At 43.9% G+C, this 23364-nt stretch overlaps 1 protein-coding gene across 1 annotated transcript; it reads right to left on the bottom strand.

Moving 5' to 3' along the window:
* Positions 1 to 3105: 3105 nt before the first annotated feature.
* On the bottom strand, positions 3106 to 18435 carry LOC308660872 (E3 ubiquitin-protein ligase TRIM58-like; the record flags this gene model as incomplete). Its single annotated transcript, XM_081315495.1, has 6 exons — positions 3106 to 5164; positions 5407 to 5507; positions 6555 to 6577; positions 7986 to 8216; positions 12434 to 12529; positions 18004 to 18435. The coding sequence occupies 6 exons, from the start codon at positions 18433 to 18435 to the stop codon at positions 4581 to 4583; spliced, it is 1467 nt and encodes a 488-aa protein (XP_081171621.1). The 3' UTR covers positions 3106 to 4580.
* Between the last annotated feature and the right edge of the window lie 4929 nt (positions 18436 to 23364).

Here is a 23364-nt window from a genome sequence, read left to right as displayed (position 1 = left end):
TGGGGTGGTTTGGGGTCGAAAGGAAAAGTTGGGTATCATCAGCATACTGATGATACCCAACTCCAAAGCCACGAATGATCTCACCCAGCGGTTTCATGTAGATGTTGAACAGGAGAGGCGAGAGGACCGACCCCTGAGGAACTCCACAAATGAGAGACCTCGCGGTCGACCTCTGCCCTCCTGCCAACACCGACTGTGAACGTCCCTGGAGATAGGAGGAGAACCACTGTAAAACTGTGCCTCCCACTCCCAGTCCCCTGAGACGCCGCAGCAAGATACCATGGTCGATGGTATCGAAAGCCGCCGAGAGGTCTAATAGGACTAGAACAGAGGAATATCCCCTGTCCCGAGCCCTCCAGAGATCATTCACCAGCGCGACCAATGCCGTCTCCGTGCTGTGCCCGGGCCTGAAACCCGATTGGTACGGGTCTAGATAATCCGCTTCATCCAGGACCAGAGGGAGCTGATGCGCCACCACACTCTCAACAACCTTCGCAAGAAAGCGAAGGTTGGAGACAGGACGAAAGTTGTTTAATACAGCTGGGTCCAAGGCAGGCTTCTTGAGGAGAGGCCTCACCACCGCCTCTTTCAAGACGGCGGGGAAGCTACCCTCACTCAGAGAAGCCGATATAACTGCCTGGAACCAGCTGCGTGTCCTCTCCCGGGCTGCATAGACCAGCCAGGAAGGGCACGGGTCCAATAAACATGTGGTGGTGCTCAGCCTCCCCATGATCCTGTCCACTTCCTCCGGAGTCACAGAATCAAACTCCTCCCAGGTGATATCGACAAGACCGCCCGTGTCCTGCTCGTCAGACTCTGCCCAGTCAGAGTCCAGACCGGTCCGAATCCGAGCGATTTTGTCCGACAGATGTTGGTTAAACTCCTCGGCATGACCCTGCAAGGGATCCTCCCTCACCTCCTGATTTAAGAGGGAGCGAGTCACCCTAAACAGGGCGGCCGGGCGATTATCTGCGGACGCGATAAGGGTGGTGAAGTGGTTAGACCTCGCCTCCCTTATCGCAGCGAGATAAGACCTAATGTAGGCTCTTAGTCGCAATCGGTCGGATTCGGATCGGCTGGACCTCCAACCGCTCTCTAGGCCCCGTCTCCGACGCTTCATCTCCCGGAGCTCCGCAGAGAACCATGGAGCTCGACGGGATCTGCACCGGGTCAGGGGCCGCAGGGGTACAACTCGGTCAAGAGCCTCAGTGGCCGTCCTTTCCCAGGCTTCCACTAAGGCATCTGCCGAGCTGTGAGCAAGGGAGGCAGGTGGGGACCCCAGCGCTGCCTGGAACCTCTGGGGATCCATTAAGCGTCTGGGGCGGTACCATTTAATTGGTTCCAAACACCCACAGCGGGGGGTGGCAAAACGGAAGACCAGCCGCAGGAGATGATGATCGGTCCATGACAGGGGCATAATAAATGGAGAGCCCCCACCTAGATCATCCAACCAGGGTCTTTGGCAACCACTTCTTCCAGTAGCTTTTCCTTGTGCAGTAGGTTGGGTAGGTTCCCTTAGGACAGGGGTAGGCAACCTCGGCTCTTTTATGACTCATGGACTTCAACTCCCAGAATTCCCGAGTCAGGAATTCTGGGAGTTGAAGTCCATGAGTCATAAAAGAGCCGAGGTTGCCTACCCCTGCCTTAGGACCCTCCCCTGAGGGAAAGTTGCTATTTTGGGGACAAGCTTCTTGAGTCGCTTCTCCCTTCCCAAACCCCGCTTTTCTGGAATAGTCTCCTGATGGAGATCAGAATGTCCCTTACACTGTTTTAGTGTTCTGCACGGCAATTAAGACCTGCCTGTTTCAACGAGCTTCTGGCATCTGAAAAATCCCTTATGGGAATGTTTATTGTTAACGGGATTTCCCAGCACTACGTTCTTCTGGTTGGTCTTGGAGTAATTGTTATTCTGAATGTTATTGTTTTTATGGTTGTTTATTTAACCTGATTACTACAAGGGATATAGAAGCTGCTCAGAGTCATTTACTGACTGGAGCTTTACATCCAGTAAAGCTATAGGAGAAATTTTAGATGCATAATCAGGATCAAAAATCATAAGCTTGTCTCTTCTCTCTGAAAACAGATCCATTCTGAAAGCAAGAAGGTAATAGAAGTAGCTAGTCAATTATTTGTACAAGTGTAATGATGTTGTCAAAAGGGACGTGGTGGCTAGTGGGTTAGGATGCTGAGCTTGTCGATCAGAAGGTCGGCAGTTTGACGGGTCGAATCCCGAGTGCCGCATAACAGAGTGAGCGCCTGTTACTTGTCCCAGCTTCTGCCAACCTAGCAGTTCAAAAGCACATAAAAATGCAAGTAGAAAAATAGGGACCACCACGGTGGGAGGGTAACAGCGTTCCGTGCGCCTTTGGCGTCTAGTCATGCCGGCCACATGACCACAGAGACGTCCTCGGACAAGCGCTGGCTCTTCGGCTTTGAAACGGAGATGAGCACCGGCCCCTAGAGTCGGAAACGACTAGCACGCATGTGCGGGGGAACCTTTACCTTTACCTTTAATGACGTTGTACACATGTACAAAACACAGAGCTTGCATTGTGACAGCATTACATTGCTTTCAGCATTTGGACAAAAGCATTGGATCCTGTGGATACTTCTGCATTAAGACCAGCTTGTACCTAATCAAGTAGAATTGTAATAACTTGGGGAAAAAAGGCTCTTGACTTCTGCCTGACAATTGACAGAAGGTTAGGGGGACCTCTAGCGGTGAAAGAGTATCCTGCAACTAAATGTTTTAACATTTTAAAGACATTCTGGGTAAATTACAAACATGAACAAAGTGATAATGCTAAAATATTAAGTATATTAATAAACAACACTAGCAATAGATAATAAGGAAACTATACAGAAGCCGCCTATTGTTACCCTCAATACACAATGAGTGAACATCAGCTGTGCCCTCTAGAGCATATCCACACTTAGTTTTAGTTGCTCCAGCCCTGTAGTCATGCTGGCTTGATTCTAAGGTGGCTTTTAAAAAATTCTGTCCAGAGTGAGACATTTTGGCACCCACATGCCAATATTTAGTCCAGACTACACTTGGATCATTTGCCAATAGTTTTTTATATATATTTATATGTATATCCAAGACAAATTATTTAAAAAATCCCCACCTCCACAAGAAAAATGATTCTGTGACAACTATTGGACTTGTTCTGCAAAAACAGATATCAGCACTGGGGTTTTATAATACCTGCAAACATGTATAGCACAGTAAGACTATGTCTTTGGTTTAATTCAATGTTTTTCAATCTTGGCAACGTTAAGATGTGTGGAGTTCAACAATCAGAATTGAAGGGAGGGGAAGAGAGAGAGAGAGAGAGAGAGAGAGGTGATATAGATAAAGGTAAAAGGTAAAGGTTCCCCCACACATGTGTGCTAGTCGTTTCCAACTCTAGGGGCCGGTGCTCATCTCCGTTTCAAAGCCGAAGAGCCAGCGCTTGTCCGAGGACGACTACGTGGTCATGTGTCCGGATGACTAGACGCCAAAGGTGCATGGAATACTGTTACCTTCCCACCGTAGTGGTCCCTATTTTCCTACTTGCATTTTTACGTGCTTTCGAACTGCTAGGTTGGCAGAAGCTGGGACGAGTAACAGGCGCTCACTCTGTTACGCAGCACTTGGGATTCGACCCGCCAAACTGCTGACCTTCTGATCGACAGGCTCAGCGTCCTAACCCACTGAGCCACCGCGTCCCTTGTGATATAGATATAGATAGCCAAATTGTCTGAAAGAAAGAAGAGGAGGAAGAGAAGAAGAAACAAAAGTAATTCGAACAAAGAATTAAAGAAAAGGAGAAGTGTGGAAGAGGAAGGACAGGAGAAAGTCAGAGAAAGACATGAAAGAAACAGTGAGAGGTTTTTAAAAAGCACATATACCAACCACAGGATCTGAAGAAATGGTCCCAAAAGAAATTAACCATCTGAGTTTAAATCAGACTTCCCTCAGACGTTATAAACACTTTCCCCCCACAGAAAACCCTTTTATGTCAATTCGGTTTCTTGCTGTTTTGAGCTTCTGCATGTTTATTCCACTGGTAAATTAAATGATTTTGGATATTATTGCCTTATTCCATTCATTCATTCATTCATTCATTTATGGTACTTCTGTGTCACTTCCAACAGAAGTCTCCAAGCAATTTACAAAAGGTGTGAAAATAATAATATGAACTAAAATAAATATACACAAAGAAGTCCAACATCAACAGTAATAATAATGACCAATGCTAACATACAGCCTTAGTACATACTCCATCACCTCCTCAATCCCCAAGAATTGTTTTTCAGATCCCCTTTTTGATAGACGAAGAAGGGGACTCATTCAGAGATAAAGGGCCTTATGACAGAATAACTGTAGAATGGCAGCACCTCGTGAAATTACAGGAAGAAGCCATGCCTGTTCCACATCCAAAGATCCATTTGGAAACATTTTTCTGATGCAGGGATGGCCTCAGTCCCAGAGGGTGAAAACGTGTTAAAGGGACCCAGACGAGAATAGCATTAAGTAAGGAGCAGCATCCCCCGGTTGTCCCATTCCAGATTCAATGCGTCGTTTGGAACCAGCCCTAGTGATGTGAAAAGGTCTCAATGGCCAGAAGAGAAAGACTTGACTGAACTTTGGTTGGCTGGATAATAAGGGGAGCATCGTTGAGGCCCCCAGCCCGGATTCCAGGATAGAAGTAAGGCCGAAGGGTCTCAGAGAAGGAATCCAAGAAGGTAAAGATGTGGGAACCGGTATCGCTGTTATAGAAAGAAACCTCTCCTGCATTGTAGTCCAGGAAGATACCAATCAGCTTTGGCTTTGATCTCAACACTAGTTCTGTGAGTGGAGACGTAAGGGCTGCATACTCGTCCCCGTTCCTCAGCCACACCGTCCAAAACCCTTTTGCGGGTGAGGGGGTGAAGATACCTCGGCGGCTGACTGATTCTTTGCACACTCCCAGGGTCCAGCTGGACTTGCCTTCCACGCACACCACCCAGTAATGTTTCCCAAATCTGAACTGCTCACGGCCCATTAAGCAAGTGCAGGTTTCAAAGCGAGACATGCTCCTGGGCAGATCTTGCCTTTGATCCACCACTTGAACACTGAGGCGGTCCTCGGATAAGAGAAGGTAAGGATTGGCTGTATCCGGATCAAAGGTCACCGACGCTGAAAGCAGAAATAGAAACCATCAGGACGGCTCTTGTGTTTCCAGCCCTAACATGTGAAGGTAGACAGCTGTCGAGCCTTGGGCCAGACTCATAATTTGTCCCTCCTCACCCCCAAGGAACTTGCAATGCTAGGAGGGGAAACCGGTCCAAAGCCCTGAGCTCCATGGTCAAGTGAGAACTGCAACACATGACCCAATCCAATACATTGACCCCAGCACTACATAAGCACCTGTCAATTACCGTTGTATCTTTGCAATGACTCCATAAGCCCAGGAACATCATAGGAGTCCTGCAACTCCATCGAAATCGGCTGAGGTTCTTTTAGGGATAGGCCTTCACTCCTAGGGAGAAGCGTCATCAATTATCCCACAAAAGTTAAAAGCATCGGTGTTTGTGTGTGTGTGTTAGTCTAAGGACAATGAAAGTGACCATGGGTAGTTCTTGACATACAACAATTGGTTTAGTGACTGTTCAAACGTAACAGTAGCCCTGAAAATAGCGACTCCTCGCACTTACGACGACTGCAGCATGCCCACGGTCCTGTGATCAAAATTCAGGCTCTTGGCAACCAGCATGTATTTGTGACAGTTGCAGTATCCCAGTGTGTGTGTGTGTGTGTGTGTGTGTGTGTGTGTGTGTGTGATGTGATCACTCTGTGACCTTCCCAGCTGGCTTTCAATGAGCAAAGTCAATGGGGAAAGCCGGATTTGCTTAACAACCTCATGATTCACTTAGCAACCTCAGCGATTCACTTCACCATCACAAAAAAGGTTGTAAAATTGGTCACAACTCGCTTAACAACTGCCTTGCTTAGCAACAGAAATTTTGGGCCCAGTTATGGTCCTAAGATGAGGATTACTTATAAAAGCAACGTGCATAGCTAAATGTCTATGGAGATTCCCAATCATCCAGGTCAAGTTTGTCCCAAAGGTGCTTTTTCAAGAGGCAACTGGACTTACTTGTGGTTTTTTTGAAGACGTTTCGCTTCTCATCCAAGAAGCTTCTTCAGCTCTGACTGGATGGTGGGGAATGGAAGGATTTATATTCCTTGCAGACAGCTGGTCGTTTGCCTTTTTTTTAGGGAGGCCATTGAGGCCATTTGGAGGTTTATCTGTGTCCTCAAGGTCACCTGAGTCATGCAAATGTGTGCAAATGACCAGCTGTCTGCAAGGAGTATAAATCCTTCCATTCCCCACCATCCAGTCAGAGCTGAAGAAGCTTCTTGAATGAGAAGCGAAAAGTCTTCAGAGAAAAACAAGAAAGTCCAGTTGCCTCCTGCAAAAGCACCTTTTGGGTATAAACGCAACCTTTTATCTGGAAGCAAACTTCAATCAGGATTTATTTCAAAACTAAATATGCAAACAATTGTCTAAATTGAGTGTACTAACCTGGTCAAGGTCCTTTTAACATCCTAGAAGAAAAAAAACAAAAAAAATATGGTCATGGCTCAAGTTTTCTTTTTAAAACGTTGCTGAAAGAACTTATAAAGAATCCCATTGTTAATGCTGCTCTATCAAACATTATACAATCTGTTGGGTTTTTTGGGGGGAGGGTAGATATTTTTTTTTCTAGCCCTCAAGGTTCTAAGGAACAAAGTCCACTTTAAAAGTTGGTGGGGGGGAATAATACTTTCAGCAGCTTTACAACTTTCTTAAAATAGAAAGTCAGAGGTTATCCATCAGATAACGTAGGATTTTGCACAGGGCTTGGATCTAGGATGCATGCAATTCATAGTTTATCAATCAGTTTGTTTGTTGCCTCAACTTCCAAAGTCACATTGCTCAGAAAAAGCATGACATGTGATAGCAAGCACAAAATTGAAAAAGCTTCCCCAGGATCCAGTCCCATTGCAAATGCAGTGGTGCAAGCTTCAAAGTATTGCAACTGCAAAATTCTAGAAAGGGCAATGAACCAAGGTTGCATTCTGTTAATTCTACATTCTGTCCTTTTGCAGCACCAGTTCAGGAATGATTTTATGACTAATAATACAGGAAACAAAGCAAAACAACATGAAAAGAGGGTTACAAGGAATTACTGAGCTCTTTAGCAAGGGGACGCGGTGGCTCAGTGGGTTAGGACGCTGAGCTTGTTGATCAGAAGATTGGCAGTTTGGCGGGTCGAATCCCGAGGGCCGCATAACAGAGTGAGCGCCTGTTACTCGTCCCAGCTTCTGCCAACCTAGCAGTTTGAAAGCACGTAAAAATGCAAGTAGAAAAATAGGGACCACTACGGTGGGAAGGTAACAGCATTCTGTGCGCCTTTGGCATCTAGTCATGCCGGCCACATGACCACGGAGACGTCCTCGGACAAGCGCTGGCTCTTTGGCTTTGAAACGGAGATGAGCACCGGCTCCTAGAGTCAGAAATGACTAGCACGCATGTGCGGGGGAACCTTTACCTTTAGCAAGGAATCCCTGCCTATTTTACTCCGCTAGTCATTGCCGACTCTAGGGATGATCCTCATCTCCATTTCAAGGCCACTGAGCCAGCACTGTCTGAAGACATTTCCACAGTCATGTGGCCAGTATGATGTCATAGAGTACTATTTCATCCCCATCAAAGTGATACCCATTTATCTACTGACATTTACATGCTTTCAAACAGCTAGGTGGGCAGAAGCTAGACGAAGACGGGTGCTCACCCTGTTGTACAATGCTCGGGAATCGAACCTGAGCTGTGGGCTTTTCAGCTGACAAGCCCAGCATCTAAACCACTGAGCCATCATGCTGCCCTCTTTAGCAAGAGGCCAGGGCAAATTTGCTGCATGCAGCCATTGCTTTCTCTTACTCTTTTCAGCTGGCTCATCCTGAAGGACCTCACCTTGAGCAAGGAGACTGCAGGTTTTTGGCATTTCTGCTCCATCTCTACGATGAGGTTTTGCAGTCCAGCACACTGCTCAAGAAGGAAGTCTGAATTCCTCTCCAGCTTCTTTAGTGTTCCCAGCTCCTCCTCTTGAAGATGTTTCAAAAGCAGCTGTTCCTCTTCAGCCAGTGCCCGGCGGCGTTTTTCGAACCCTGATATGATCAGTACTCTGTGTTTCTTGACTTTATCCTAGCAGGGGCATCAGGAGAAAGCAATGCTGGACATTGGATGATTCAAACTAATATTAAAGAAACATTTTAATGTATTTCTTTAGTATTAAAGAAATATATTAAAATAATTAAAAGGTAAAGGCAAAGGTTCCCCCGCACATGCGTGCTAGTCGTTTCCAACTCTAGGGGCTGGTGCTCATCTCCGTTTCAAAGCCGAAGAGCCAGCGCTTGTCCGAGGACGTCTCCATGGTCATGTGGCCGGCATGACTAGACGCCAAAGGCGCACGGAACGCTGTTACCTTCCCACTGTAGTGGTCCCTATTTTTCTACTTGCATTTTTACGTGCTTTCGAACTGCTAGGTTGGCAGAAGCTGAGACGAGTAACAGGCGCTCACTCTGTTATGCGGCACTCGGGATTCGACCCGCCAAACTGCCGACCTTCTGATCGACAAGCTCAGCGTCCTAACCCACTGAGCCACCGTGTCCCTTTTAAAATAATTATTTAAGGTTAAATAAATATTTTAATAACGATTAAAATATTGTTTTAATATTAAAATATTATATTATTTTCCTTAATAATACTAACCCCCATTCAGGAGGTTAACACTGAAGCATTTGCCCTTAGAAAGAAAATAACCCATTAGACAACACAGGGCTTTTTTTCTCATAGAACGCTCAGAATGGAGTTCCGGCACCTTTTTTTGGATGGAACCTTGTAGGGTAGGCAAGGAGGGTTGTATGACATGTGTGAGTTCCGGCACCTTTTTCTGTTACAAAAAAAGCACTGAGACAACATATATAATTGCAGTCAGGATCAAATTAACATCCATCAGCATATGACAAAGGAACAATGGATAGTTAATAAATCCATTACAGATCCACTTTAGCTCAAAGTAGATTCTCCCACATCCAGATGGCCACCACAAATGGAGTCCTGGATCATCCTGCATTTGCCTGTAAAAAAAAAATTCATTCAAACTAACCAAGTTTGTAGAACAGGGGTTCCCAACCAGGGGTGCGAGACGATATTCTGGGAAGGGTGCGAAAACTTGGGTTTTCAAAACTATAGTGTATATGCAAATTCATTGCCATTATTTTGAACTTTTGTAAGGGGTGTGAGAATATATCAGAAGCGTTCTTTTACTTTTATACCTTGTATTTAGCTCTGGGAAGTCGGGGAGGGGGGAAGGGGAGGGGGGAGGGTTGGGTTGGGCTGGGAAGGGGGGATGGGGGAGGGGAGGGGTTGTTTTGTTAAAGATAAAATGTATTGCAAAACTTTTTAATAAAAAAAAGAAGCGTTCTAGGGGCGCGGGGTATAGAAAAGTTGTAGAAGGTTGTAGAAGGTAATATAAAAGGAATGTAGCTTTGAGGGGGGAAAAATAATCTTGTTAGTACTTACCAGTAGTACTTATGTCCTTATGCAAATGATCTGCTACCGGGATATGAAATGTGCTAATTTACATAATTTGCTCCTATATACTTGATTGTTTTTTTCTCTTCGATGGCTACTTCAGTGAATTTACCTAGGACACGCCTTAAGCTTTCTTGGTTGTTTTTTCAATTGGTTTTACATTGTCTATCTTCCAGCCTTCTGAACCAGAACGGAGGGACAAGTTACGGGGTTTTGCTTTCAGCAATGCTTAAGTCATTGTCACCATCTGCACTTCCTGATTTTCGTGTCTGTAATATATATATATATTTCGCAACACCATGTTTTGTATATATTTATAGTGGCAACTACTGGTACATTTATTATTATTATTATTATAACAGATTTGTAGTTTGCCTTTAAAGTGTTACAGAACAAACATTTTAACTGTAAGAAAGTAATATGCTTATCTCTCCGGAATTCTTTTTCCTGCTGAGTTTTGAGTTTCTCTGGGTATTTTAGTTGATAATTGGTGTTTAGAGATCCATATCTATGCCACTAAGTAAATTTTAAATCAGTGCTCGAGGACAAGTTGGAGATGTAAGTTAGATTGTGGTTCAGTTTGTTCTGGGAAAAATAAGTTTGCTAGTGCCTGAAAATCTAACTGCTTTTAAAAGCACAGCTTATAGGGAGTAGCCCAGAAACCCTAAACCAGTCTACGCAAGCCCAGGATTTTGTGACTCTCCTTTGTGGGAAGGGGATTTCCTTTCTGTAATCTCTTCATCCAGAGCAGCCCAATAGTTTAATTGTAAAGAATCTTGGGTAAATATATCATTCTTCTTGCCTGTAGAAGTTTAGCCACATTCTTTATAACCGGAAAAGCAAAACAATGAAAACCGCTTGAGAACTGTGGTTCTTTCATATATGATGATCCCAACCCCACAGACAAGGGTCAAGAGTCTCTGAGAAAGTGTGGAATACCTTACACACAAACACAGGTCAGATCATCAGAACCGGCTCCTCACACTTATGGGATCAGAAGTTCTCCGGGTTCAATGATGCTTTTGATCTTTGAATCTGGAGAGCTTAAAGCCGCCTTGAGACAATTTGAGCAACCGTGGATCTTTCTCAACATCTGAGCCAAATAGCTAATGCTGACTCATGTTCTGGGTTGTAAGTGAGTTTGCGGGAAAGAAAGCAAACACACTCGCGCACGTACGCGTGCAGTAAGTGCATGCTGGTATGTCTTGCCTCTCTGAGAATGAGGAACCTGTCACATAAATCCATCACATCTTTGGCACTGTTTGCCCTGCTTCTGTTGCTCATATAGGGCTGTTCCTCACTTCCCCCATCCACTGCACAAATAGCCCCCCCCAACTCTTTTATTTTCTGCTGTGGACTCATGTTACCATTATCTCGTGTCCAGTCCACTGTGGAGGCAGCAAAAAGTCATCTGTGTTGTTTCAGTATTAAAATAGTGGTTTTACTCTTTTCCTGATACAATTTTTGTTGTAGTAAATTTCTTGGTGGTTGCTGATGCAGTCGGAGTTTAGGGTTTGTCCAACTGCTTCTAAGCCTCCTTAGGCTGGCTTGGTGGGTACCCCCTCTCCTCTGTAAACTGTCTTTCCTTGACCATTTTGGTTTGGCTGAGAGATATCTCAGTTACACAGAGGCATCTGCTTGTATAATACAGTACCTGGCCAGAGCTATCTTAAGAGCTAGTCAGATCTTTCACAACTCCTTGTATATTTGGGTTTAGTACTCTTTTGAAAAAGTACTAGGCCTGTAGCATATTGCTCTCTTGGACCAGTTCTGCCAGCTATGTATTCCTAGTCCTGTCACCAGTGAATCCATTACTAAATTTCCCTTGCTCCTGCATGGTTCTACTTGTTTTTATTACTATTACTTTGGTGGGGAAAACCGTGCTGTTTTGTCAACTCCATGAATTACTTCCAGGGCTTACAAGCTCAGGCACCTGCTCTCCGTACTGCCATGCTCTTGCAATACTCATTGCTGATCACTCTTTTCTGCTTCATCCTCTTCCTGACATTGTGAGACCCACCAGGCTACTTTTTGGATACTGGCTTACTTTGTTTCAGAAGGGCAGGGCTTTTTTCTCATAGAACGCTCAGAACGGAGTTCCGGCACCTTTTTTGGATGGAACCTTGTAGGGTAGGCAAGGCAGGTTGTATGACATGTGTGAGTTCTGGTACCTTTTTCTTTTACAAAAAAAGCACTGCAGAAGGGTATTACAGCTATGCAGAGATATAGCCCAAATTGCACAGGTATCAGACACAGAACATCTCCAATTTGAAAAGCAGCTAAACTAGCCACTCTAAGCCTTTGCCTATACTTGTCCATCCTCATCCACCACCTCTTAAGGACAGGAGCTTCTGCATGTTCTTCCCAGGGGTGATTTGTGGGAAGAGATGTGAAATATTGCTTTCTTCACTTATCCTTCATTAAAATGGTAAAAACAGGACTACTTGGGGTTTTGATCCTGAAGGACACAGCACAGGCATCAGCAGTGAAGGCACCTTTCCATTGATTCATGGAGTGCAGTATAGCACTTTCCTGCACCTGACTAGCAATTCCCTTAATATTTCTACTCCTTCGTGATTAATAAGATTGTGCAAATCTCTTCTTTGGGAATCGACAGTGCATATTTGGAGCTGTTCAAAAACTTTGTACACAACCCTGCAGAATCTCTAAGAGGCTGGATTTCCCTGTGCATCTCCCCCACCACAAAGCTAGCCAGGCACTTAAAGAAGTGGCACCTCACCGAAGAATCTGCATACAACCCTATTAGTTAGGACTCAGGGTAAAAAAGAGCTAGTCAGAGTCAGGGGACATGATTAGGGGCTTGCCTTCCATTGGCTGGTTTTCTCCTTCTCTTGGACTTCCAGCTTCATTGCTTCTGCCAGCATTTTTCTGAGAGTGTCCACAGCTTCCTGGAGTTTCATCTAGGAAAGAAAACGCATATGAGGCCTGGATGAAGATACGAATACACCTTCAAACTAACATACTATACTGGGAAAGTTGGGGGTACAAGGCTTGGGAACTTGTAAACCCCCACCTCTCCAAAGCTACAGTTCCCAGCAGCCTCAGCTAGTAGGGCCAACAGTGAAGGAGAGGTTATAGTTCAGTAACTTTTGGAGGGCATCTCTTTTCTTCAGGAATGATCTCTGTGTGAATAGAGCTTCTCTAGCTCTCTAGAATAGCTAGAAGAGATAAGAATGCCTTCTTAAATGAACAATGCAAAGAAATAGAAGAAAACAATAGAATAGGGAGAACCACTGATTGGTTCAAAATTGGGAAAGGAGTCCGGCAAGGCTGTATACTGTCGCCTTGCCTATTTAACTTATATGCAGAGCACATCATGAGAAAGGCAGGGCTAGATGAATCAAAAGTTGGAATTAAGATTGCCGGAAGAAACATCAACAACCTAAGGTATGCAGATGATACCATTCTAATGGCAGAAAGTGAAGAGGAACTAAAGAGCCTCTTGTTGCGAGTGAAGAAGGAGAGTGCAAAACTTGGGTTGAAACTAAACATTAAGAAAACCAAGATCATGGCATCCGGCCCTCTCAATTCCTGGCAAATAGATGGGGAAGAAATGGAGGTAGTGACAGATTTTATTTTCCTGGGCTCCAAGATCACTGCAGATGGGGACTGTAGCCAAGAAATTAAAAGACGCTTGCTCCTCTGGAGGAAAGCCATGGCAAATCTAGACAGCACACTAAAAAGCAGAGACATCACCCTGTCAACAAAAGTGCGTATAGTCAAGGCTATGGTCTTCCCAGTTGCAATGTATGGCAGTGAAAGCTGGACCATAAGAAAGGCTGAGCGCCAAAGAATTGAAGCCTTTGAACTATGGTGCTGGAGAAGACTCCTGCGAGTCCCTTGGACTGCAAGGCGATCAAACCGGTCAGTCCTAGAGGAGATCAACCCTGACTGCTCTTTAGAAGGCCAGATCCTGAAGCTAAAACTCAAATACTTTGGCCACCTAATGAGAAGGAAGGACTCACTGGAGAAGAGCCTCATGCTGGGAAAGATTGAGGGCAATAGAAGAAGGGGACGACAGAGAATGAGGTGGCTGGATGGAGTCACTGAAGCAGTAGGCATGAACTTAAATGGACTCCAGAAGATGGTAGAGGACAGGAAAGCCTGGAGGAACGTTGTCCATAGGGTCGCGATGGGTCGGACACGACTTCGCAACTAACAACAACAACAGCCATTGCTTTATAGGACTATCATCTCAAGACCCCCAAAATGATGTTCATGACTAACAATTCTTGGCTAAGTTTACCCATGTTTACCAATGTGACTACATCCACACTAACACTTATCCATGGATCTACCTAGCTAGCACAGAGGTGGGAACGATGGCCCTTTTATGACTTGTGGACTTCAACTCCCAGGATTCCTGAGACAGCTGTCATGGTTCCAACAGATGAGACCAGAAGAAAATAATAACTCTGAGGCAATTGCATTCCTCAAAGAATACTTTTAATGGCTACATAGTATCAGCACAAACAAAAGTGAACCCAAGACTGAAAGTTCCCACCCACTCCCCAAAGGTTACAAAGTAAAAGTTGAACTCCCCACCCCAACAGTTGTCATAAATCACAATCCCCAATTAACTACTTTGGTGGGCTTTCTAACGGTATCTCCAGCTCGCCAAAATTTAGGCAGCTTGACCTTGGTTCCCACAAGAAAGTATTTGTTATGGCTAAACTCAGGGCTTTTTTTCTCATAGAACGCTCAGAACGGAGTTCCGGCACCTTTTTTGGATGGAACCTTGTAGGGTAGGCAAGGCGGGTTGTATGACATGTGTGAGTTCCGGCACCTTTTTCTTTTACAAAAAAAGCACTGGCTAAACTAAAAGAACACATCTTCCCCCTCCCATGGCTGTGGCAACCGAAAACAAAGTAAAGATGGCTGCAGACAGAATCATTTGAAGGTTTGACAACAGCATATCCACAAGACATAAAAGGGCCATCATTCCCCACCCGTGACCTAGAGCAAAAACTCTAAATATGCTTCAAGGAAGCTTTTACTATTATATCATCTCTCTTTATGGTTGGTAGGAGATCACCAACCAGAGAAAGTAATTATTGGAGAAATCACTGAGCTTAGAGATACCTCAAGTTGACAGTTAAAGCATAAGCACTCATTAATTTTATGAAAACAGAGCTGTTCCATTCTCTGATAAGAAGGAAATATCTGTAAAGTGTTGACAAAACCAAATTTCAGTAAAGGAAGAGCTTTACAACATTTTCCCAAGGGTTTTTTATTTAGAGGAAAAGCAGTTTGACCTGGTTCTCTCTCTACTTCCTGAGGAAAGTAGGAGGTGGATATTTCATGATAAAGGTTGTGAAATGTGGAGATAAGCATTGTCTGAAAATGCTTCCACTTCCACCTGTTATTTTTAAAAAGATAAGAAAAGAGAATAAAAAGTTGGCAGCAATGATGTGAGCTCACTGCTGCTGCAAGCAGATCAATTTTACCACAATAATATGAAAAAGAGAAAGAAAAGGGAGATGTAGTTGTCTTTTAATGAATAACATCAGAATTTCAATTTATCTTCCACTTGTGTTCTATTGCACTTTAGCAGCTGATATATAGAAATGGGAGGGAGGGGTGACTTTTTAAAACTATTTTGTTTGTCTGCTCAGGAAAGTTCATTTGGCTTAACTCTGCCCAAGTTGTAAAAAAACTGAAGGAATGGCGGGGGGGGGGGGGGGGAAATCACCAGAGGTTGAAAAAAAAAAGTTAGCAATCCTAATTCCTAAATGTAATGCTTAGAACCACAAGGATTGGGGGGGGGGGAAATTGCTCAACATATGTTTGTAGAACATTACCGCCATATACAAATATCTTAACAGAGCCGTTTCTAGCTGTTTGTTTGCTTTCTAATATATGCGTTTGTTAAAAATAACTACTTTTTCTTTCGGATGACTAATTTTGATGGTCAGTGCCTATAGTAGTATATAAATTTAACCTGGGAACTATATAAATTTAATCTGAGAACAATTTAAAGTTAAAAGCAATTAGCAAGTTTACAAAAAACATTTCTTCTAGTTAGAGCAGACATGTCAAACACAAGGCCCGGGGGCCAGATCCGGCCCGTGAAGTGGTTTCATGTGGCCCGCGAAGCCATCCTGGAAAGAGTGAGGGAACGGCCCCCACTGCCTTGGCCCTGGCCCAGAGACCCTCCTTCTGCCAGAGACCCCCAGATCTGTCCCACTCCTGCCCAGGCCCCCATAGGCACCCTTGATGCAAACGATGTAGAGCTGGCCACGCCCACCCAGTAGGCCATACGCACTCTAGCCACGCCCACCCAGTAGGCCACGCCCACCCTGGCCATACCCACCCGGCCCCCTGAGGGCAACTGCAATGCTGATGCGGCCCTCAATGAAATTGAGTTTGACACCCCTGAGTTAGAGTCAGACAGTCAGGGACTGGAAAAGTAAAGCAGGGGGAAATTGGCCCAGAAAAGAGAAAGGATTTTTGTTGGATGTTTTGCTTTAGATTACATACAAAAATAAGCAGCATAATTTCTCATAATTCTGAGGCTGGATATACAGGAAATTACTAATAACTAATTACTAATATATGCTTCCCAAACAAAGAAACAAAAACACCCTTTCAAAAAAGTAACATTCCTGGAAAATGTATAACCTATCCATCTTCATAATGAGAGGCTATCCACTTTGTAACATAATCCTGCTCAGTACATTCGTTTTTCCCCATACACACACCCGTACTCAATATGGGCTTTGGGAATAAAAGAAAAAGTTGTGTAACCTTTGGCTGTAAGATACAGATATTTTTAGAAGCTATAGCTGTTGTAAAAAAACCACAGAGATGTATAATTTGGTTAAAATTAAACAAGATGATGAACAGCTTTATACAATTCTCATATCAGAAGGGCTTATTCAGTGGTGGGATTCAAATATGTGAACAACTGATTCTTTGTGTGGATGCCGCTTCCAGAAGTCCATTCCCGGCCTGGGCAACAAAAAATTAGCTACCGGTTCTGCCGAAGTGGTGCGAACTGGCTGAATCCCACCACTGGGCTTATATCTCTTTTAACATTTTGCAGGGGCTTCAACGTTATTGCTTTTAGAAGACTACCAAAACAGGCAATTACTTCTTTAAGAGGGAAGGAAATAAGCTTGTAGATTTCATTAGGAGTCCCCCTAGGTTTCTCTCCATCCCAGTGCTGCCTCTTCAAAGCTCAGACATAAACCATATCACAAACATCCTCTGTGTAAACTTGTAATGTTGCATGGATCTTGCAGAGTCCAGTTTGGTTAGTCTATAATTGTTGCATGAAGAAAGTGTCAACAACTACGAAGGAAAGAAGAGCAATGATATCAACCATGAAAATGGTTCCTGCCAGGCTTCATTTGGAAATTTCTCAGTTACTGAAAGCTAAAAGTATTTATATCAGATCTGGTTCCAGAAGAAGCAAGCCACCTCTGGATTATAGGCAGCATTTAAAGAAAGGCAAGGACAAGATTGTATGGGAACATGAGGGAATATTGGCCTTTAAAAAATCTGCAACTTTGAAAGAATCTTAAGATTTTCAAGCTAATCAAAACATGTGGTTCAGAGAGAGATCTCAGAGCAGCTGATGCTGTAAGACTTTGGAAATTAAAAGTGCCTGGATGGGAGGCCACAAGGAGATACATATGTACTACTTCAAGGATCCTAAAAAGCCGAGAGATGGAAGGCAACATTTCCCCTCCTTTTAATGTTCACGAAACCTCCCAGGGTTGTTCTGCAGATCCATAGAGCAAGGGCAAAGATTAATTTTCAAAAGCAATATGCAGTAAAGATTTTGAGAGTAGCAAAATTAATCTTGTATTATGTTCAAAGAACCTAATTAATGTTCATAGCCCCTCAAGGCCAAGGTGGTTGAGACACTGCTAGAGGCTTCATCATTTACAGTATGTATTTTTCTCTACCAAAATAAAGTTGAGGCTCATGGAAAGTTTTAAAAATAAAAAAGAGAATATATAGGCCCACACAACGGTTAGCAGCAACAGTGACATCCCCCGCATGAGCTTATCATTGTGTAAATTATGCAGATTGTGTTATTTGACGAAACTGTGTATCATTTGAATGTGACAACACTACCCTTCTAGCAGAAGAAGAGCTGAATACTGCATGGACAATTTGAATCTAAGAATAGTAAGAGTTTTCTACATTTATGTTTCACCTATATACCCCCCTTTCTCTCCAACAGTAAAGGAGGTTTACCTGAGAGGTCTACCCTCCAAAAACAACAACCCTATAAGGTAAGCTGGACTGAGCATGTGTAACTGGCCCAAAGCCTCCCCAGTGAGTATTTGGACAGGCAAAGAAGCCCAGCCTGTCTTCGCTTCAGGGCTTTCTGTTTGGAACCCAGACCCAGCTTCCTCCTTACCTTGTAATCGTGAGCAGCCTCCTCAATGGGCAGGACCGAGTGCATATGATGCTCCCGAGATTTGTCACACACCAAGCAAATGGGCTCCCCATCGTCCTGGCAGAAAAGCCTCATCTTTTTGCCATGCTTCTCACACAAGGCCTCAGCAAGTCCTTGGCTGGGCCTCCGAGCCAGCCGCTCGATGCCCTCCACGATATTGGCCAGCTGCTTGTTGGGGCGGGAGCTGCTTAGCAAAAACCCCACCCGGCACTGGGGACAGAGAGCTGCCCCGGTTGTGGAAACAGCTCCTCGCTCGCAATAGTCTGAGATGCAAGCCTGGCAGAAGTTGTGGCCACAGTCGATGGTCACTGGGTCCCTCAGATACTCCAGGCAGATGGAACAAGAGACTTCATCCTGAAGCCTCTCCACAGGGTCGTCCACCAAGGAGGCCATGCCTGCTTAAAAGACCATTAAAATCCACCGGGAGATGGACAGCAGTCTCATTTCCAAAGAACTGTCAGCATATGAGGGAGTGGCGACAACAGGGAGGAAGCTTTGAGCAAGAATTTCCTCCTTGGAACCCTTCCACCGCAGTTTCTATCTCTTGTTGATGTTTTTCATTCCAGACCAAGACAAGCACAAAGAAACCAAGTTTCTTTTTCAAGGAGATACAAAGGGGAGGAAAACAGGACTTTAGCCCAAAGTCAAAGTCACCACCTTACATTATTTCCCAAACAAGGTAAACGAGTTTTGGGGGTGCAAGGCAAACAGGGCTGGGTTTCTCAAATTCCTACAGAAATCTGTCTGAACTGAAGTCTCTTCCAGAGGTCTGGGGGATTAGAATTGTGCGTGGTTATTGATGATTTGAGGGGGGGCAGGGGCAGAAGAGAGAATGATACTAAATTTCATTAAAAGAATGTGACCTATTTTTTTTTCCCTCTCGAATGGTATACTAGTCATTATTACTAACAGCCCCAAACCCTGGAAGTTGCTGAGAAATACACTCTATTGAGAGCTGCATTTAATATTTCCAACATGAGTTATGCACAAGAAAATCCCACGCAAATATTTTGCCAGTGGGAAAAATCCAGATAGATGTGGTATCCATTTCCCATGAGCTCTAACAGTAAATTCAAGCCCTGATAGCAAAAAACAGTCATAGCGTGCTTGGAAAATCACATTTTGTAGAAACAAGTTTGGGTTTTTTTCTTTTTAATTAAAAGGATGCCTGCCATGACCTCACAGAGTTGCTCGGAATTGGATGCCATATAAATTAAATTGTTATTTCGGATCGGTCACATAGCCAGCCAGATGTTTAAACTGGATTTGGCAATTTTTATCCACCTATTGAGTTCTTGGGATAGGCAGATGTTGTTCGCTAGTGTTAAAGATATTGTCGCAGAATGTAAGCTGTTCCAAGCTGCCTTTTGCAATTTGACTGGTGGTGATTTTGCCAATGCTGATGGTATTCAAGCGGTGCTCTCATTGTTTTGGAATTGCACCCAAGGTACCTATTATTATTGATATCGGTACTATTTTTGCTTCCTTTCATTTGTTCTACTTCTATTTGCCAGTCTTTTTATTTTGTGATCTTATCTTCTCTCCTCTCCTCTCCCCTCCCCTCCCCTCCCCTCTTCTCTTCTCCTTCTCTCTTCTCCTTTTCTCCTCTCCTCTCCTCTCTTCCCCTCCCCTCCCCTCTTCTCCAATGCAATACAAGTAGCCTCTCCCTCTCTTCTACATGTGGAATTGGGCCAGCAGATCATTGCAAACCTCCTTGTTTCCCCTTTTCTCAGCACATGGCTAAGGCTGTTTTCTCAATCCAGTGCTTGAATTTGCTGCTGGCAGCAGTAAATGGATGCCATCTAAATGGATGCCAGCTTTTTCTTCTTTTTAAAAGGCAGCATTTGTCTTACTCAGATTCTTGAGGCAAACTCCGCAATTCTCATTCTCACATACTGTAGCACTGAGAAACATCAGGGCAGAATTTCAGCTTTCCTTACACATTCGGTGAGATCCTTGGCGCTCAGAAATTGATTGCATCTCCTTCAGTGCACGAGAACATCCTTGTTCAAGATTCCCATGTGACTCCAGAAGGGAAACCACCACCACCATGTGCCAGGAAGGGGGAGTTTAATGCTGTGCTATCCCTCCAGTATATCTGGGTAAAGGATAGGGACACTAGACAAGGAAAATGCAAGATGCTCCCAAACCAGGAGGAGTCTGCGATTACCTTTTCAGACTGACACATTTTCTTGAAAAGCAGCTTTCAAAAACTCCATTCACCATCAGGGGCACAGCTTGGTCACACGGATGTAGGGTATAAATTGGGATGATTTGGAGCTAACATAAAATGCCTCTCTCTCCCCCCCTCCCTCTGTTGATTTTAAAGATTTCGTATTTGGTGATCTCATATCTAGAGGTTCAAAATCATCAACTCTACTACAAGTAGTCCTTGACTTACAACAGTTCATTTAGTGAGCATATGAAGTTACAACCACACTGGAAAATGTGCCTTATGGTCATTTTTCACACTTATAACTGTTGCAGCATCCCCATGGTCACGTGATCAAGATTCAGACACTTGGAAACTGGCTCATATTTGTGACTGTTGCACGGTCCCAGGGATCATGTCATCAATCTTCTGTGACCTTCTGACAAGCGGAGTCTACTGGGAAGCCAGGTTCACTTAACAACGGTGTTGCTAACTTAACAATTGCACTGATTCACTTAACAACTACGGCAGGAAAGGTTGTAAAATATGGCTTCCCCCATTGACTTTGCTTGTCAGAAGGTGGCAAAAGGGGATCACATGACCCCGGGACACTGCAACCGTCATAAATATGAGTCAGTAGCTAAGTGTCTGAATTTTGATCACCTGCCTATAGGGATGCCGCAACAATTGTAACTGTGAAAAAAGATTGTAAGTCTTTTTTCCCCCAGTGTTGTGGTAACTTCAAAAGGTCATTAAATGAACTGTCGTACGTCGTGGACTATCTGTAATGTGAGAAAGCAGTAAAGTATACATTTTGCATGGGCCTGGAAACATTTCTTACACTGGAGAGGAGGAGCAGTAGAATGTCTTTGTAGGATGAGTGAAACACTATAGGATTTAGGACAACTCGCCATGGCCAACGTGCCACGGCCAACTCACTGCAGCCAACTTGCCACGAGGCAACTTGCCACAGGACAATTCATGGCTGAACAAGAGTTACACTAATATCACAGAAATGGTGACATGGAATCATTAAAGAAAGGATACAAAAGGAGGGGGACAAAATGAAATGTGAATGACAAAAATAAAAATAATTTGTAATTATTTTACATAATTAAATTGAATTGTTGAATTGTCCTGTGGCGAGTTATCCCATGCTGAGTCACCCATGGTGAGTTGGCCATAGCGAGTTGTCCCATTCCAAACACCACCTGCTGCCATCATATTGACTGCGGCAATAATACCTTATTCTTAGAAGACTGTATCTTGTCCCATAGTGAAAATAGTGCTTGCTTGCCTGATGCAAGGCAGTTCTTCATCCATGGTTCCCCAAGTGAATTCTAACCACTATTAATGGCATGGTTTTTTAATATTTAGGGAAGGGGCATTCCCTTAAAACATGGTGTATCCTCTAAAATAAACTTCACCTAATTAAGACACACACCCCAAACTCTCAAGGGAGCTGGGGATCAGAAAATCCTAACTCCATTTCTTTTGTTCTGTTTTTGTACTAGTCCAGGGGTAGGCAACCTTGGCTCTTTTATGACTCGTGGACTTCAACTCCCAGAATTCCTGAGCCAGCCATGCTGAGGGGAAAGGGAGAGGTTTCCAAGCTGAGCCAAGCTGGCTCAGGAATTCTGGGAGTTGAGGTCCACGAGTCATAAAAGAGCCAAGGTTGCCTACCCCTGGACTAGTCAAACTCTGGGCACCCACAGAAAGCTACGGGCCCTGTCATCAGAAAGTCACTCGTCCATTTTTATCTCCAACTGATTTCTTTCCACTAGTATTTTATCCAGCTCTTAAGTGGAGAGAAGGCTTCCATTACCCTTTGGGTCCTGAGCAAATTCAAATAGTTCTGTCAGTGAGCCTTCTGCATCCTTTGTCATCTCTTGAAAACAGTGATGAGCTGGTGATGGCATTGTTTAATTAATGGCAAATCAGACACAAGAAGATCATGCATGCTCCAAAAATGATTCAGGAGAAAGGTTTTGGCATGTACATCTTTAAAACAGGAAGCCTGGGGGGGGGAATGGTATGGCGTGCTTGACCCTGTGCTTTCTAAAGCTTGATCTTCGGAATCACTTTGAAGCAAAACCTTAGTAACCAATGACCTGAATCAGAAATAAAAGGGGCTGAATTCAGCTATGGAATCTAGTCATGGTACTGCAAGGATTTCCTAGATGCAAAGTAGCCCAACTCAGCATCTACTGTATGAGTAAATTATAAATACAAATCATTCCCCACAGGTATGTTGGCTGTTTTGTCAGAAGTCTTACCTCATCTGTCTCATTTATCAACTTGTAATTGTGCTGAAGGGTTGGAAGTAATCACATCTTTCTTCTGTGCAACTGCCAGCAGTGAATCTGCTCCAACTTTAATTGCCAGTTTCCATAGAGCAAGTGTAATAGAGACAGTCCTCAATTTATAACCATCTATTTAGTGGCTATTCAAAATTATGGTGCTGAAAAAAGTGCCTTACAAACTGCTCCTTATACTTACGACCATTGCAGCATCCCTGTAGCCCTGTGATCAAAATTCAGGCATGTATTTATGAAGTTGCAGCATCCTAAGGTCACGTGATCACCATCTGTGACTTTTCCAGCTGGCTTCTGATAAGTAAACCCAATGGGGGTAACTAGATTCACCTAACAACGGTCTGGTTTACTTAACGATTGTGGTGATTCACTTAATAAATGTGGCAAAATGGTCATAAAACTGGATGTGACTCATTTAACAATTGCATCACTTAGCAACAGAGGTTCTGGTCCCAATTGTGGTTGTTAAGTCAAGGACTACCTATATTTAAATTATAAAATAAATCTATGTCACCAATGGTGCATGACAGCATTTTGACAGCATACAAACTAAGTCCAAGAAAGCTTCTAACAACAAGTTGTTTCCATGTTAGAACTAAGAGAAATCCATACGACTTCTTCCCTTCCGGTCCCATCCCCCAAATTATGGCCTGCAACAGTTCTGTTACTTTCTCAATCTGGATGATGAATTCGTGGAGCATTTCATTCGTCAATAGAATGTATTTGCCTAAGAAGTGGATTTTAAGCTAAAACTGCATCTTGGCTGTTCTAAGTGAAGTGAATTGACCCCCAGCTACATTTAAGCTGATGCAACTGTGAAGCATGCGGAGAAATGTAGTAAATAAATAGCTGCAG

This window comes from Vipera berus, assembly GCF_964194415.1.
Source record: "Vipera berus genome assembly, chromosome: 2".
Lineage (NCBI taxonomy): Eukaryota > Metazoa > Chordata > Lepidosauria > Squamata > Viperidae > Vipera > Vipera berus.
Note: the sequence above shows the minus strand (reverse complement) of the source record. Positions and strands in the feature narration are given on the sequence as shown.